Source organism: Equus przewalskii, chromosome 1, assembly GCF_037783145.1.
Source record: "Equus przewalskii isolate Varuska chromosome 1, EquPr2, whole genome shotgun sequence".
Lineage (NCBI taxonomy): Eukaryota > Metazoa > Chordata > Mammalia > Perissodactyla > Equidae > Equus > Equus przewalskii.
The window spans coordinates 90889667-90905587 of NC_091831.1; the positions used below are offsets into that span (position 1 = coordinate 90889667).

The 15921-nt window shown below is 46.4% G+C and overlaps 1 protein-coding gene across 26 annotated transcripts in view; it reads right to left on the bottom strand.

The window, feature by feature from the left end:
• Positions 1-15921, bottom strand: part of ARNT2 (aryl hydrocarbon receptor nuclear translocator 2) — a 173080-nt gene that overhangs the window by 63188 nt on the left and 93971 nt on the right. For all 26 annotated transcript variants that reach the window (XR_011525325.1, XR_011525316.1, XR_011525369.1 and 23 more), the window contains 3 exons: positions 14017-14119; positions 9723-9788; positions 9296-9381 (listed from right to left, as the gene is read on the bottom strand). Coding sequence is in view for 15 of the 26 variants with exons in the window: in XM_070569822.1 (XP_070425923.1) it covers positions 9296-9381; positions 9723-9788; positions 14017-14119 (255 nt within the window). In the remaining 11 variants the exon portion in view is untranslated. The remainder of the gene's footprint in view (positions 1-9295; positions 9382-9722; positions 9789-14016; positions 14120-15921) is intronic.

Below are 15921 nucleotides of genomic sequence, written 5' to 3' on the forward strand. Positions count from 1 at the left end.
TGGACACGGAGCTTGCCGGTGAGAGAGGAGGGGGCTGGGGAGCAGCAGCAACTTGGAAAAGTCTAGACCAATGTCCACATGGTGAAGAGAGACTGCAGAGGGCCACCAGCACCAACGAAAGAAAACAGACCACGCTAGACACATCTGAGCGAAAGCCTGGGATCCTAAGGATAAACCCAAAACAACCTACGAGTGTCATGGCGGGAGAAAGGAAAAACAGCCTACCCAGAAACAAAAACCGGAAGCTGGTCTCAGACCTCCCTATGACACGAATGTCCAAGGATGATGGAGCAGTGTCCCCAGAGGCCTGAGGGGGAACCCCAGAACCCAGCAAGTCTCCATGCAGCTGAGGAAGAGCAACAGGAAGCACTTCTCCAATGCTCGAGGAATTGGGAAATGTAGTGCTCACTCACTCCTCTTGAAACTACTTAAGTTTCTGGCACTGAGACATGAAATAAAATAACGGAGGAAGCGTGATCTAGAAGGAACGAGAGGTGAGCAATGAAACCGGCGAGGCCGTCTAATTATGGGTAACGTGGTCGTGGACTTTGCAGCAGATGGCAAACCTATGTCTTGAAAGGTAGATGATATAAAAAAAGCATGACCATATATCTAGAATCTGAATTATGGCTCTAAAGCCCCAGATGCTTTCCACACTAACTGGCAGAGGGGAGGGGAGGCAATCTGGAATCTGGAGCAGTGTTTAAGCACACCGTCTCTGGAGTCGGTCTCCTTGTGTTCCAGCCCCAGGCTCCCCGCCACCAGCTGTGTGCACAGCACCGCCCCAGCCTGCAGTCTGCTTTATCCCATCATCTCACGTCTCCCCACTCTCCCCAGACACTCCGCTCTCCTCTCCACCTGCACAGCCACTGTCCTGATTCAGGCTCCACAATTTCTCCCTGGGCCACTCTTCTCTGGTCCCCTGGCCTTCAGGCCTATTCCTGTCCTTCCTCTCACTTTGATGCAACTCCCAGAATAATCTTTAAGAAGCTTCATTGGCTTTCAGTGACTCTCCATAGAATGTAGACAAGGGTCCAAACCCCCAGGCTTAGCACACAAGGTCCGGTCCCAGGATCTGACTCTACCCACCTGTCCAGCCACCTCCCCGACCAGCCATAGTGAATTACATGTGGTTCCCAGCACAGCATCTCTCCCCCACTTGGAGAAAGCAGAGTATTATGGTAAGAGCATCAGGAAGGCCTGGTTTTGAAACCCGACACTACTACTTGCAAACTGTGTGAACTGGGTTAATTACCTTGCTATTCTAATCCTTCAGTGTCTCCTCTGTAGAAGGAAGATAATAAGATAATAATAGTGCCTAGAACTCATGAGGGTGGTTGTGAAAATGAAATAGCGCAACGTACGTAAAAGACTTTTCATGGAGCCTTGCGTGTAGGGAGCGCTCCAGTGAAAACTATGATCATGATTACACCCACCTTGCCCTTGGCCACACTGTTCCCCACGCCTGGAAAGCATTTTCTCAACTAGCAAATTCCTACTTCCTATTTAGGTTTATGTTGCAGTTCAAATGTGACCCTCTCTTTGCCCGTTTGGCTTCTAGCAACTGTTGGCCACGGCGTGAAGGAGAGAGAAGCCAACCTTGACACTCCTGGCAGACGGACCTCCCTCCTCCAGGCTCCCCACGTGTGGCTCTGCTGTGACCTCGGCCATGGCTTTGCAATGACCTGCACACCTACCTGTCTCCTCCACTAGACTGTGAACTCCTTCAGGGCAGGAACCATGCCAGACTCGCCCTAGGATCCCCAGGACCTGGCAAAGTACCTAGCCCACGGCAGGAGCTCAGAAAGTGTTTACTGAAAGAAACGGAAGGGTGGCTGTGCCTGCCTGAGAATGAGGAGGCCAGAAGACTGCCAACCGTCGATCTCCATCTCAGAAGCTACGGCCATGGTTTTGGATGTCAGAGTGAGCTCCCGAGCAGGAGACTGAGGCCTGATGTGTGGAAGAGCATGGACAGCACAGAACGGATGAGGGCTGGAGAGAGCAGGGAACCAGCCACTGCCTTGCGGGTTGGTGGCTTCAATACAGACAAGCAGCTTTAGAGATTTTCAAATGAAGGGAAAACAAACACACTATGTTCAGCAAGCAGACCGCAAGAGGTGCAGGGCTGTTGTCGATGAGCTCATGGTAGGGCTGAGCTGTCTGGTGAAGTGACAGCACTGGCCTGACCACTGCAGATTCCAGCCAAAACCCCAAAATAACCTCAGGCCTCTGGCACGCTGTGGCCAAGGCTTACTGAAAGTCTAGCAGCAAAGCGAAGAACAGCATCGGCCTCATGGATGAGGAAGCACAGAGGGGCGCCAACAGCCGAGCCCCTTCCTGCCTGCAATGGTCCCGGCGGGAGGTGACCGCATCCTGGTCAACCTCCCCCTGCCCTGGGTCACATCTTGGCTCTCCTCTGCAGACACGTTGCCGGTTAATCAGAGACCTTCCACGGACAGCTAGCTGGTGAACCACGCAGATCAGACAGTGGTTCCTGGAAAAGAGGTCTCCATTACAGACACGGCTTCGAGCTCAAAGCTGAATGTCATCTGTGACATGCAAGGTGCTGGGGGGACAACGATGGGGTGGAGGCAATTAATATCTTCAGAATTTCGAAGTTTCCTTTTGACTCCGAACACACCTCACAAAACACAAAACACAAGCCGTCATGGGCGATTTCTCCTTCACCCATGGCGATTTCTTCAGAAAAAAAATCACTTGTGGGTGATGTCTTCCTTACTATGCCCAATGTAGTGGGTTTGTTCCTTTAGATGAAACAACTGAAGGATTAGACAAGGGAACTAACTGTCTCTGGGACTCTGCTCTTTCTTTTAGTTACACCCCTAAGTATTTTATATGAAACTCACGTAGTATAAAATGCTGTGAGGTTAACTGAGAAGGCCACTGTGAAACAGAAAGAGCTTCTGGAATATATCAGAATATAGTGTGATGTTTGGTTTAACATGGAGTCAGCAGGTCCCACATAGACCTCGAGGGCACAGCAAACTGCTCCAGGAATAAGCCTGGTACTGCAGGCAGTATGTCAAAGAGTCTTTTTACGAGGCCCTTGTTGGCTCCTTAAAGTTTATCTCTTCTGCTCACCTTTAGAGATTTCTAAGGTTGCCTGCAGATATTTTCAGCCATTTTCATGCTTACGAATCTTCATGCTTCCTAATCAAGCCTTGGTCTATAATTAAGGAGCTTGTGTTCATTAGCTCACAGCATTCCTCGTGAACATTTACGAGGCATCGTTCGAGCTTTAAGTGACTCGTAACTCCAGTGCTCCAATCTCACGACCTTGTAATAGGGTAAAGCGTGCCAATGACCTCATTTCAGCCACCTCATCTAGCTCAGATGACTGTCTACCATCTTAAAAGATTTCTGGGAAAGTGGATTCTATAAACGCCTTTGGAAATTCTGGTAAGAAATTCTTTCACATATCCATCCCCCAGGTCAACTATTTCTTTTGTCTAGGCAAGAGCCCCTTCCATCTTTCCTTCCTTCCTTCTCTCCTTTTTTCCATTCATCCATTTCCTTCCTTCTTTCCCTCTTTCATCCACCCATTCATCCATCCATCCAGTCTTCATAAAGTATACACTATGTGCAGGTCTGAGCTAAGCACTGGGGTGAGGAAATGAATGAAGCATGCACTCGGTCTTGAGAGATCTAAATGGGAAGCACAAAATAGTGTTATATGTGCTAAGACTGTAGTTGTCAATCAAGAAACAGAGTATTGACAGCCACAGAACAAGGAGCATCAGCTCAGGGTCCCTTGGGCATGCTATCACCATCATGTATAGGCTTGCTTTGCAGAACCTCTATCTTTATAGAAACAACTAAATACAACAACAAGACAAAACCAAAAAACAAATGAAAAGACACGATTTTTTAATTTAGTGCAAACTGGTCAATCCAGTTGTCTAAAATGCTCTTGAGAAAATTCATATCGATTTCTTAAAAACGTAATTTTCTCTGATTATGAAAGTCATGTAAAAATTTGGAAAAGACAGGAGTGAATAGAGAAGAAAAAGTAACCAATAATATAACACACAGAAATAATGATTAATACTCTATGTACAATTTTTCAATGCATAGATACACTAACCATTTATAATTTAAAAATAAAATTGAGATCATAATGCTCATGTTGCATGACCTGCTTTTCTTTTTAACACTTCTTAGCACTTTGCTTGCTTCTTAAACCCCCTTTGAAAGCATGCCTGTTACTGGTGGCCCAGCCTTCTGGCAAACAGACGGTCCATGCTTTTCTAACCAATTCTCTATCATTGAAATGTACACTAATTCAAAGTTTTCACAGTTATAAATAATGCTTAAACATGCAACACATACATGTCTCTGATTAATTCCTTAGAATGAATTCTAAAAGTACAATTTCTGTATGTCGAGGAATGCACATTTTAGGGCATTTAATACATATTGCCAAGCTATTCCACAGGTTTGTACTGATTTATATTCCTACTAGCAGTACATCAAAGTGTCTATTTTCCTGCATCTTACCAACACTGTGTATTTTGTCTTTTTTACTCTTTGCCATTTGAGGGGTAAGAGGAGATAATGTCAAATTATTTTAACTTGTGGTTCTGACCAACAGGAGACTGAATTCTTTCCACATGCTTAGTGTGTGTATGTACTTATATTTATACACATCTGTAATATCTTGTTCACATCCTTTGCTCGTCTCTCCCTTTTGAGTTAATATTTGCCTTTTGGTAACTTTCCTCTTTTGGTCCAAATTGTGCCTTCTGGAACTATCCAAAGTAAGACTAATTCCTCCTTTCTATGACACCCCCTCAAATACTTAAAGACAGAACTCATGTCTCGCTTTCTCCAAGATAAACACCCCCGGCGCCCTCAACCATTTGTCATGTGGCCAGGTTTCAAGGGCAGTCATTAAAGACTTCATGCATCTTAAGGCCTGCTGCCCTGTCACCCCGCACACATGGACACTCACAAGTACAGAACCACACGCGACTCCAGACAAGCCCGCCTGGAGCGTCTTCACAGACTCTCTGGACGCAGTTACCTGCTGCACCTTGGGCCTCAGCCTCCCTGCTCCCGCTCATCCACAAGGATGCTACGAGTCAGACTCAGGATGACCATGGCATTTCTTGCATGATACTGTAGGCCTGGAGCCCAAGTAAAATGGTAAGCAAGAGAGCACTTTGAGGCCCGAAACAGGAAGAGGAATTTGCCCGGAACAATGAGAATGCTTAATTCAAATGAGGAAAGCATTAAGAAGATGGTTGGCTTGGAACGGGGTCCCAGAGGCTGAATTTGGCAGCACCATCCAGCACTGTTACAGGGCCTCCTCCAGCAAGCCTCTCCTGATGCCGGGCAGGTTAGGGACCCCTCCTCTGTCCCCAGGGCTGACTCTCCTGTGGTCATCTGCGTACGTGTTGGTCCTTCACCAACACGCTTTTGTGCTCTCTGAGGGATGAGCCTCTGTCTAGTGCCCTGAGGGTCCTGCTCAACCTCTGGCCCATGTTAGGCTGTCACGCGTGGCCAGTGAACTGAGCCACTGCGGGAAACCTCTCCAGGCTGTCCACACCCCTCTGCTCTTATCTGCCTCTCATCAAACAACCTTCTAATACAAATGCAGCTTCTCAAGTACTTCAGAACCTGCAGGTTTCCTGGACAATGAACTTGAGTATCCATTCCAGTGACAGGAAACCCCAAGGCATTACGGAACTGCACCCGTTAAAACGTCAGCTTCTGAGAACTCATTCACACTCCCTGGGCCCCATCAGTCCTAGAGCTACTGAAGGGACTGCTTCTGGATCTACAAAGCTGAGTCCAGGCTCTGCGCACCGTGAGGGCATCGCCGCCTCATGGGATCCTGTCTTCCGAGTCTAGCTGGGGCCTTTAGGCAAGCAAGACCCCGATGATTTTGTGTATTATGGTTTAAGTAGAAAAAATATGTAAATTAAAAAATATATATATAGACACACACACAGCAAACATTAAAAACAGCCAGCTTCTAAAAAAAAAAACAGCCAGCTCCTAGCAAAATTAACATACAACCTCACACTAAAGGCCTATTTACTTCAGTTCCTATTATCTGGCCATCATATCTGGATTTCGACAAAGATTTACAAGGCATGCTGAAAGGCAAGAAAAAGTACGTCCTAAAGAGTCAAAGCAAGCAGCAGAGCCAGATTCTGATATGACACAGATTTCGAAATTACTAGACAGGGAAGTTAAAATAACTATGATTAATATGTGAAGAGCTCTAATGGAAGAAGTAGACAATAGCAAGCACAGATGGGAAATGCAAGCAGAGAGATGGAAATTCTAAGAGACAATCGAAGGGAAATGCTAGAAATAAAAAAAAAATTTTACAGAAGTGAAGACTGCCTTTGACAGAGTCATCAGCAGACTGGACACGGCTGGGAAAGAGTCAATGAGCTTGAAGACAGGTCAGGTGAAACCTCCAAAACTGAAATGCGAAGAGAACAAAGAAGGAAAAAATCCAGAACAGAATACCCCAAAACCACAGCACAATTTCAAAAGATATAACCTATGTGTAGTTGGAATACCAAAAGGAGAAGAAAGAAAATGGAGCAAAAGAAATATCTGAAAAAATAATGGCAAGGAATTTTTAAAAATTAATGACACCAAACCACAGACCCAGGAAGCTCAGAGAATATCAAGCAGTGTAAACAACCATAAAACAAAACAAAACAAACTACACTGAGGCAACTCATATTCAAACTGCAGAAAAACCAAAGACAAGGAGGAAAACCTTGAAAAAAGTCCCACACTACCTACAGAAGAACATGGATAGGAATTACGTGGGCTTCTCACAAGAAACCATGCAAACAAGGAGAGTGGAGTGAATATTCAAAGTGTTGAAAGAAAATAACCACCAACCTAAAATTCTACATCCAGTGAAGTTATCCTTCAAATGTGAAGGAGAAATAATGATTTTCTATGAAAAAAAAAAAAGGAGGGAATTTGTCACTAGCAGAGCTGTCCTGCAAGAAATGTTAAAAGTTCTTCAGGAAGAAGGAAATGATATAAGTCAGAAACTCAGATCTACATAAAGAAAGGAAGAGAATCAGAGAAGGAATAAATTAAGGTAAAATAAAATATATTAAAATAAATATATATTTTATGTATTTTTATAGATATATAATATACATAAAATATTATAAAATACTTTATTATTCTTAATTGAGCTAAAAAACTTTTGTTTGCTCAAAATAATAATAGCAACAATGTATTGGATGGTGATAGCATATGGATAAGTGCAATGAATGAGAGCAATATTAGAAGAGATGGGAAGGAGGAAGGAAGGCAAACTTAGTTATAAGGTACTCGCACTACATATGAAGTGGTATGACATTATTTGAAAGTGGATTTATGTTAGTTGTAAATGTATATTTCAAACTGAGGGCAAATAATAAAGATATTTTTAAAGAAATATAATCGATATGCTAACAGAAGAGAGAAAAAGAAATCATACAAAATTCTCAGTGAAAACTAGAGAAGGCAGAAAGAGGAGGGAGACAAAAAGAAACAAAGGATAAGTACAATGAACAGAAAACATGCTAGGTATTAATCAAACTATGTCAATAATTACATTAAATGTGAATGGTTTAAATACACCAATTAAAAGACAGAGACTATCGGGGTGGATAAAAACTACACACCCAACTACATGTTGTCCATAAGAAACTCTCTTTAGATATAAAGACACAGTTAGGTTAAAGGGAAAAGGATAGAGAAAGGCATACTATGCTAACACTAACCAAAAGAAAGCCAGAGTAGTCATATTAATTTCAGACAAAGCAGAATTCAGAGCAAGCAAAATTATTAGGGACAAAGAAGGGTATTGATAATGACAAAGGGGTCAACTCTCCAAGACATAAAAACCCTCAAGATGTATGAGCCAAACAACAAAGCATCAACATATGTGAGCAAAAATGGATAAAACTGTAAGGAGAAATAGGCAAATCCACTATTACAGTTAGAGACCTCAACATCCTTCTTTCAGTAATCGATACAGCAAGCAGGTAAATAATAAGCGCACAGTCCTTCAGAGCACTATCCATCAGTTTGACCTAATTGACACCCAGAGAATACTGCCTCCAACAACAGCAGAATACACATCGCTCTCAAGCTGACATGGAACATTCAGTGATACAGACCACTCTCTGGGCCATAAAGTGTACATCAGTGATTTAACACTATATATTCTTTTGTTTAGTAATTGATTTATTGAGATGTAATTCACACACCACAAACTTTGCCTCTTAAAGCGTACAACTCAGTGGTTTTTAGTAGATTTGTAGAGCTGTGCAACTATCACCACTATCGAATTTTAGAACGTTTTTGTCACCTCAAAAACCCATAGCAATTCCATTATAGGGTAACGCCCTGTACCCATTAGCAGTCACCCTTCATTTTTCCCTCCTCTGGTACCGGGAAACCACAAATCGACTTTCCATCTCAATGGATTTGCCTATTCTAGAATTTTTAACCTAAATAAAATGATATAACGTGGCCTTTTGTGTCTGACTTCTTCCACTTGGCATGACGTTTTCAGGGTTCACTCATATTATAACATGAATCAATACTTCATTGCTTTTTACTGCTGAATAATATTTCCTTTTACAGAGATACCATTTTTTATTTATCCATTCATCAGCTGATGTACACATTTGGGGTGTTTCCGCTTTTTGGCCACTATGAATCATGCTGCGATGAACATTCACGTACAAGCTTCTTTGTGGACACGTGCTTTCAATTCTCTGGAGTATATACCTGGGTGTGAAACTGCAGAGTCATATGGTAACTTTATGTTCAACCTCTTGAGGAACTGTCAGCCTGTTTTCCAAAGCAGGTACATAACTGACATCACCACCAGCAATATATGAGGGTCCCCACTGCTCCACATCCTCACCAAGGCTTGCTATTGTCTGTCTATCGTAGCCATCCTGGTGAGAGGAAGAGCTGCCTCCTTGTGGTTTTGATTTGCGTTTCTCTAATGATTTAGAGGCAACTCTCATTTCAAACGTCTCTGACTTTATGGGGTGCTCTGGCTGACCGCTGAAATGGCTTGCTGAGGCTCCATCACCTTTGTAGGATCACTGTTTTTAGAAATCTTTGTCTCAAGGACTTTTTCCAGTGACAAAGATCATTGCATTCTAAGCACAAAGGAAAGTCAGAATATCTTGCCGCCTCTTTCCACAAGGACACACTTCTAACAGGATGCCTCGGTGAGTGAGAACAGCATCCAAACCCTTGGGAATAAACACGCGGGCTATCTTACCTGCGGGAGGCCAAGCTTTGATGTATCCCGTGCAGTGGACCACAGCGTACTGGGCTTCTCCCTCTTTGACAGGGCCAAGGCCATTCCTAAAGAAAGAACATCTGTGAGATGGCTTTCAGCATCCGGGCGTGAGACAAGGATGTCGATGACTACTTTGGCATCTAAGCTACTGGCCTCACGGGTTTGCCTTGTGGTTTTGAATCTTGACTTCTCACCATCCTGTTTTCCCTCCTACACGGTCTGAAAGTCCAAAATAAATTCCACCCAACTCCTTGTTCCCATCTCAGCCACTGCGACCCTGATGGATGGGCCTCCTGGTTCTCTCTACACTTAGGCCCCTCTTGAAGTTCACCTACTCCTTAGCTCAGTGCCTTTAAGCCACCTACCAGCACAGCCCCAGAAACATGCATCAGAAAGGCCCACTGACCTGAACCTTTTCCTCATGGTGGTTATTCTGTTTAGAGGAAGGTGATCCAAAGGAGCATTTCCACACCTAAGATTTGATAAACATATTAGAATGAGTGAAGATCTAGGTAAGTTTATAGAATATATAGGAGCCCGACAGCCAACTTCCTCCCAAAGTACACAAGCAGGCTTGCATGCTTTTGAGGTTTTTTTTTTTTTCTTGCTGAGGAAGATTCGCCCTGAGCTAACATCTGTGGCAATCTTCCTGTAGTTTGTATGCGGGTCACCGCCACAGCATAGCTGCTGATGAGTGGTTTAGGTCCACACCCAGGAACTGAACCTGGACCACTGAAGTGGAGCACACGGGACTTAACCACTAGGGCACGGGGCTGGCCTGCATGCCTTTGAGTTTTGATTGTCACCGAAGGCAAGAGGAATGTGACCCCCTTCGCAATGCACACCGAAACTGCTTTGGCGTCCAGCCCAGAAGCTGGAGGCCTACAGAAGGACTCTAGGAGAAGCCTGGCCATGCTCAGTACTGCAGATAATTTGAGTAACTGGGTGGCTTTAAGGAAACACAGGAAGAAGGTGATGACCCGGGATGAAGGTCTCTTCAGGCCTGAGCAGAGACATCAACTCAAAACAGATGCTGATGAACAGAACCATCTTCTCAGGCTTTAGCTCCCCAGTTGTGGAGACCCCCTCTCCTCTCCTGCAATGTTCTGGCGCTGGAATAACTGGACAGCTGCAGGCCTGCTGATGGCAAAGGACAGAGTGGGGACAGAGGGAGGATGGGCATAGAATCAGGTCTCCCTGTGGGTCCATCTCTGGGAGGCAGCGGATGGGAAGCATCCCACTGTCCAGTCCGGGAGGGCCTTTTCTGCCTCTCTTCTTGATGACCCTTCAGCATCCCAGGCTCTGAGCATGTAACTCTGCCCTGGGGCTATGCTCTGACGGCTGCTCAGCACGCCCACTCTCCACGTGTGCTTCCATCTCCCAGCCATACGACAAGTAATACCCTGCATGTCTTAGCACTCAGTACAGCAAAGATAAGGGTTCAGTTACACTCAGATCTGGGACAGCTGCCAGCCGGCATGTTTGCATAGCAGGGGCAATCCGAGACAGTGCCACCCGGGGAGGCTGGCAGGGCCCTCTGCCCTCTGGCAGCCTGTGCCCAGTGTCTTCCTCAAACTAACCTGCTCTCTTGGAGGAGAAGGTCACAGTGCTTCCACCTCACAGGTAAATCCAGGGAATGTGGGCCCGGCGCTGCGAAAAGCAACCTGGAGCACATCCCCCAGAGGGCCAGCAGGGCAGGGAGGGGACTACCCAAGTGTGGCTCATAGGGCAGTGACAATGGCATTAGAGGCCACCTATCCACAGACATGGTGGCTACGACACTTCCAATAAACTCATTCATAAGGAGCTGCTTAGACTGTGCAATTAAGAACTCACACTGCTGGTGCCACACTGCACGCCCACCAGGCTGGACAGGCATCTACTCTACTGACCAAGGCATGGAGGAAGGACCCTGCAGTGCTGGACTACACTAACCGATGGCATTTTGTCCCTGGGTGGACGCTGATCCACAAGTCCTGCCGCCAGGCCTGCCCCATCAGCAGGACCGAGGGCCGTCAGCCTGTGCAGACTCAATCCTAAGGGAGCTGTTCACGTGTTCGGTCACCCTAACACCATCTCGTGACCTGCGGCAGGCGGCCAAGGGCATTCCATCCGTGTCTTCTGGAAGAATTCCAGGTGCTCAGCCTGGAGAGGGGCTGATGCCAGGAAAGGACGGCCACTCTCAGAGTCCAGCTGGAGGGTAGAGGGGTGGGTCCCCCCTCAAGGCAGGCAACCTTGGTGCTCTGAGATGGAGTAAGCTGGTAGATGAGGGAGTCTGTTTGAGATGTACAGTTGCTTTAAAAGATTACTTTGAATTTGTGAAAATATATCCTTATTTTAAAGCATCGGCTGTTTGGAACTTCATGGTACCCAACAGATGCTCAGGCGGCAAGTCACAGTTCCAGGAGCAAAAAACTAGGAAAGTGACATTACTGAGTGGCTCCACTGTGGCCGGCCCCGAGATCAGAGCATCAGCCGTGTCAGGAAGCCTGGCAGGGACGAGAAGGTCAGAGAAAGCAGGAGACATGGGGTTGAATCAGGATCGGTGTGGAATCACGTGGACTCTGTGGGAGAGATGCACAGGAGAGCCCACGGGGCAGGGACGGGCTTCTCTCCCAGAGGAAGAGGAGGGGAGGACCACCCTGCTCACCAGCCCGCAGCTCCAGCCCCTCGGGTTCTCCATCTGAGGTCCAGTGATTGACACTCATCCTTGTGGTCAGGACTCATCAGGAGCATCCGGCCATGGAGCACGCCTTCCTCCTAGAAACTTCCTTCCTCTCTTGTTCCCTGCTATCTGCCCAGCCGCTCCATCTCAGTCCCTCACCTCCCGATGTAGGAGTGGTCCAGGGCTCAGAAGTCTGCCCTCTTCTCGACCTACACCCACTTCCTGAGTCATCTCATGCCATCTCGAGGTTTTACATTCCATCTCATTGACATCAACCCCAAGTCCCTATCTTCAGCCCCAACCTCTCCGTTGAATTCCAGAATTATACATGCAACTGTCTACTCATCCTCTCCATGTAGACATCTGAGGGCATCTCAGTCTTCAAATGCTTGAAATTTCCCTCTAGCCCAAAGCAACTCCTCCAACAATCTTCTTCCCCTTAGTAAACGGCAACTCCACTTCTCCAGCTGGGCAGGCAAACATTTTCGATCTTTGAATTCTTTTTCTCTCATACCCCAAGGAAGGCTGGCTCCATCTTTGAAGTACATTCACCGTCGTGACGTTTCTCACCTGGATTCTTACAACAGCCTCCTTGCTTCTATCCTTGTTCTTCCCCTGCAGGTTTGTTCTCCACACGAAGCCAGAGCGATTTTTTCAAATGTAATTCAGAACATGTTACTCTTAAGACCAAACTCCAATGGCCTCCCATCTCATTCAGAGCAAAAGCTGAAGTCTTAAGGCCAACAGGACCTAGCATCCACTCCTTGACCTCATCTCGTCCCACTCCTCCCCCACCGCGCCCCATTCCCTCTGCTCCTGCGAGAGCAGCCTTATTGCTCCTGGAACGTGGCAACAGCACTCCTCCCTCAGGGCCTTTGCACATACTATTTCCTGGTGTTCTCTTTCCTCAGGTGTCCCAGGTCTCACTCACTTCTTTCAGGTCTCTGCTCAATGCCACCTTCCCTGAACCACCCTAGATCACATGTAAATTAACAACTCCTATGCTTCCTACTCGTTCTTAAATTTGCTTTATTTTCCTCTGTAGCACTTCACCATCATCTGACATTCCATGTATTTACTTGGCCTTTTTGTCTATTGTGTCTTCCCTTAAAATGAAGTTCTACAAGGTCAGTGATTTTGTTCACTCTATTCAAGGTTGAAATCCCAGCACCTGGAAGAGCACCTGGCATAGGCGGACGCTCAATATAAATTTGTTGAATAATGAATGAATGAGAGGCATTGTCTCGGGTTACTGCCTGAGGAATTCCATGCCCCAGACAGAGCTGACTGTGTCGTCCACGTCCTGCCTTGCAGCTCATGCCATCCATTGCTCTAGGACCACGGGCTGAAAGTCCAGGGAAGTCTGACCTGGATTCGAAGATTCAAGATCCTAGTTCTTTCTTTTTGGGGAACACAGCAATCTCCTGATTCCTCCCAGCTTCAGTCACTCTGCAATTCTTCAACAACCATGTGTTAACCAAATGTGTGCAGAACACTGTGCGAGATGTCACGCGAGGCTCAAAGAGGTAGAGACCAAAACCCCCAATCTCAGGGCAACTATAACCCACTTATGGAGCCAAGATATTTATGCTTAGAATGTCGATCAACAACATAATAATTAGAGACTAATTAAAAGTGTATGAGTTGATACAAGGAAATACAAGAGTAAGTATGAAATCGGTAGGTCTCATATAAAATGTGCTGAGAAATAAGAAGCCTGGAGAGGCTGGAGTTGGAAAGAGCCTTGAAGAACAGGTAGAAAGGTGAGACAGGTGGAAAAGGGAGATGGGCACACTGGGAGATGGGCAGGAAATGATGGCGAATCCGACAAGTCGGGACAGAAGGAAGAAGGAGGAGGTTCTTCTGAGACAGACTAAGGAGTCTGGATGTCCACACGTTACAGTCAAGAAGATGAAGTCACTGGAGTGAGTCGGGGTCAGTGTGTGATCCTAGCAGAGCCAGTCAAGGCTCTTAACGGCAGGTGAGAAGGGAGTAAACCAGCCGCGGCCACAGCCCACCGTTTGTCCAAACAGACCTCATCCTGCAGATGAAGGACCTCCGGGAGCCCATGCACATCCTCATGGACGACTGCTGCCCTTCCTTCTTGACCGTCCCCGTCTTCAGGTCCAAGATCCGGCCTAAGAGAGAAAGAAGGACAGCTATGTAAGCCTCTGCCTTTGACCAGGGGGCGCCAGTTGGCGGGGAGCTTTCTCCCAATGCTCTGCAAAGGAGGACAAGTGGGGCTGTGCAAATTGTTTGTTTCTTGGAATTCCCAACATTCTTTGGCAGGAAACACATGGAGTGATGAAATCCACGCAATTCTAAGTGCTTTGTTTTCTTCCAAGAGTGGTCTACACTTGCCGTCTCTGCTTTGTCAGATTCCATCAGCTCAAGTCATTCTGATTTGGCTTTCTCCCCTACTACTTCCTGGAAACGGTGTTTGTCAAGGTCACCAGCAGCTTCCTTATTAAATCCAAAACACACTTTCCTTTGGTCTTACTGACTGCTCTGCTGAACTTGACATGGCTGCATCCGAGCCCTTCTCAAAAACCTCCCGTGCCCTTGGCTTCCGACCGACCCTCTCCGCTCCTCCTGTCTGACCCTTCGTTCCCCAGAGGCTCCCATCTCAGCCATCTTCTCTTCTCATTCTATGCATCCCCTACACGATTTTATCCACTCCAAGGCTGTGATGATCCTCTCCGTATGCTCATGACCCTATATCCACACCTCCAACACCAAACCCTCCATCTCCTTAGCCCCAGACCAAACCACCAACAGCTGACTGTACAGCTCAAAGGTAGCAACACTGGCTGCTCCACAGATGTCAGCAAAGGCATCGCCACCAACACGGAAATCTAAGTCAGGATCCTAGACATCATCTCTGAGTCCTTACTCTCCCTCACCTCCAGCACACTTGGTCTCTGACTCTCCGTCTCCTCTGCCTCCATCATTGCTGCCCATTGGTCATTCCTGATGAGGACACACCAGCTTCCAGCCTCCAGCATCCTTTCTCCTCAGTCTGTCTTGCACACACGGACGGCTGCCTGGATAACACTTACGTGACTGCGCCCCCCTTGGCTTAGAGCTGCGTCACTTACAGGAACTCCTTAGAGTTACTCCTTACTCCCTGCCTGCCACACAGCCCCATTTCTTCTACGTTTCCTGTCTCACCCTGTCCAAGAGAAGTAGGATAAAAGCCACCTATGTAATTTTAAATGTTCTAGTAGGCCCATTAAAAAAAGTTAACAGAAACAAGTGAAATTGCTTTTAATAATGTATCCAAAATGCTACCATTTCAACATGTAATCCACATAAAAAATTATGAATGGGATATTTTGCATTCTTTTTCTCATACTAAGTCTTTGAAATCGGTGTGCATTTTACACATGGAGCACATCTCCATTCCGACTGGCCCTGTTTTGGGTGCCCAGTAACCAGCTGTGGTTGGTGGCAGAGCGCAGCCCTGGACCAGCCTCCTCAGACCCCTCGCCGTGCCTGCACCTCCACAAGTGCCCTGTGCCCTCACGCATGTGCAGACACGGTCCTTTCCGCCAGGAATCCTCCCCGAGAACTGTCATCCCGGTGAACTGCTAACTCATCCTTCAGGACCAGCTCAAAGGTCACAGCCCTGGGAAGTCTTTTCTAGGTTTTCTAGAGCTTCCTGTCTATTTCTTCATTCATTCATTCATCGATTCATTCATTCCATATTTATCAAGGTTCTTGATGTTCCAGGCATCTTGTCAGGCTCTGGGGATGCAAATATGAGCAAGATCATGTCTACCATCGAGTCTGGTGGAGGAAACAGGCATTTACAGCACTTTCCATATTGTATTGTAATGATTTCATTACATGCCTGTTTACCTTGACCTTGAGCTCTGTGCTTCGAAGGAAGGAACCAAGTTGAAAAATGTCATGTCTGAGCAGAGCCGACAGTGCCCGG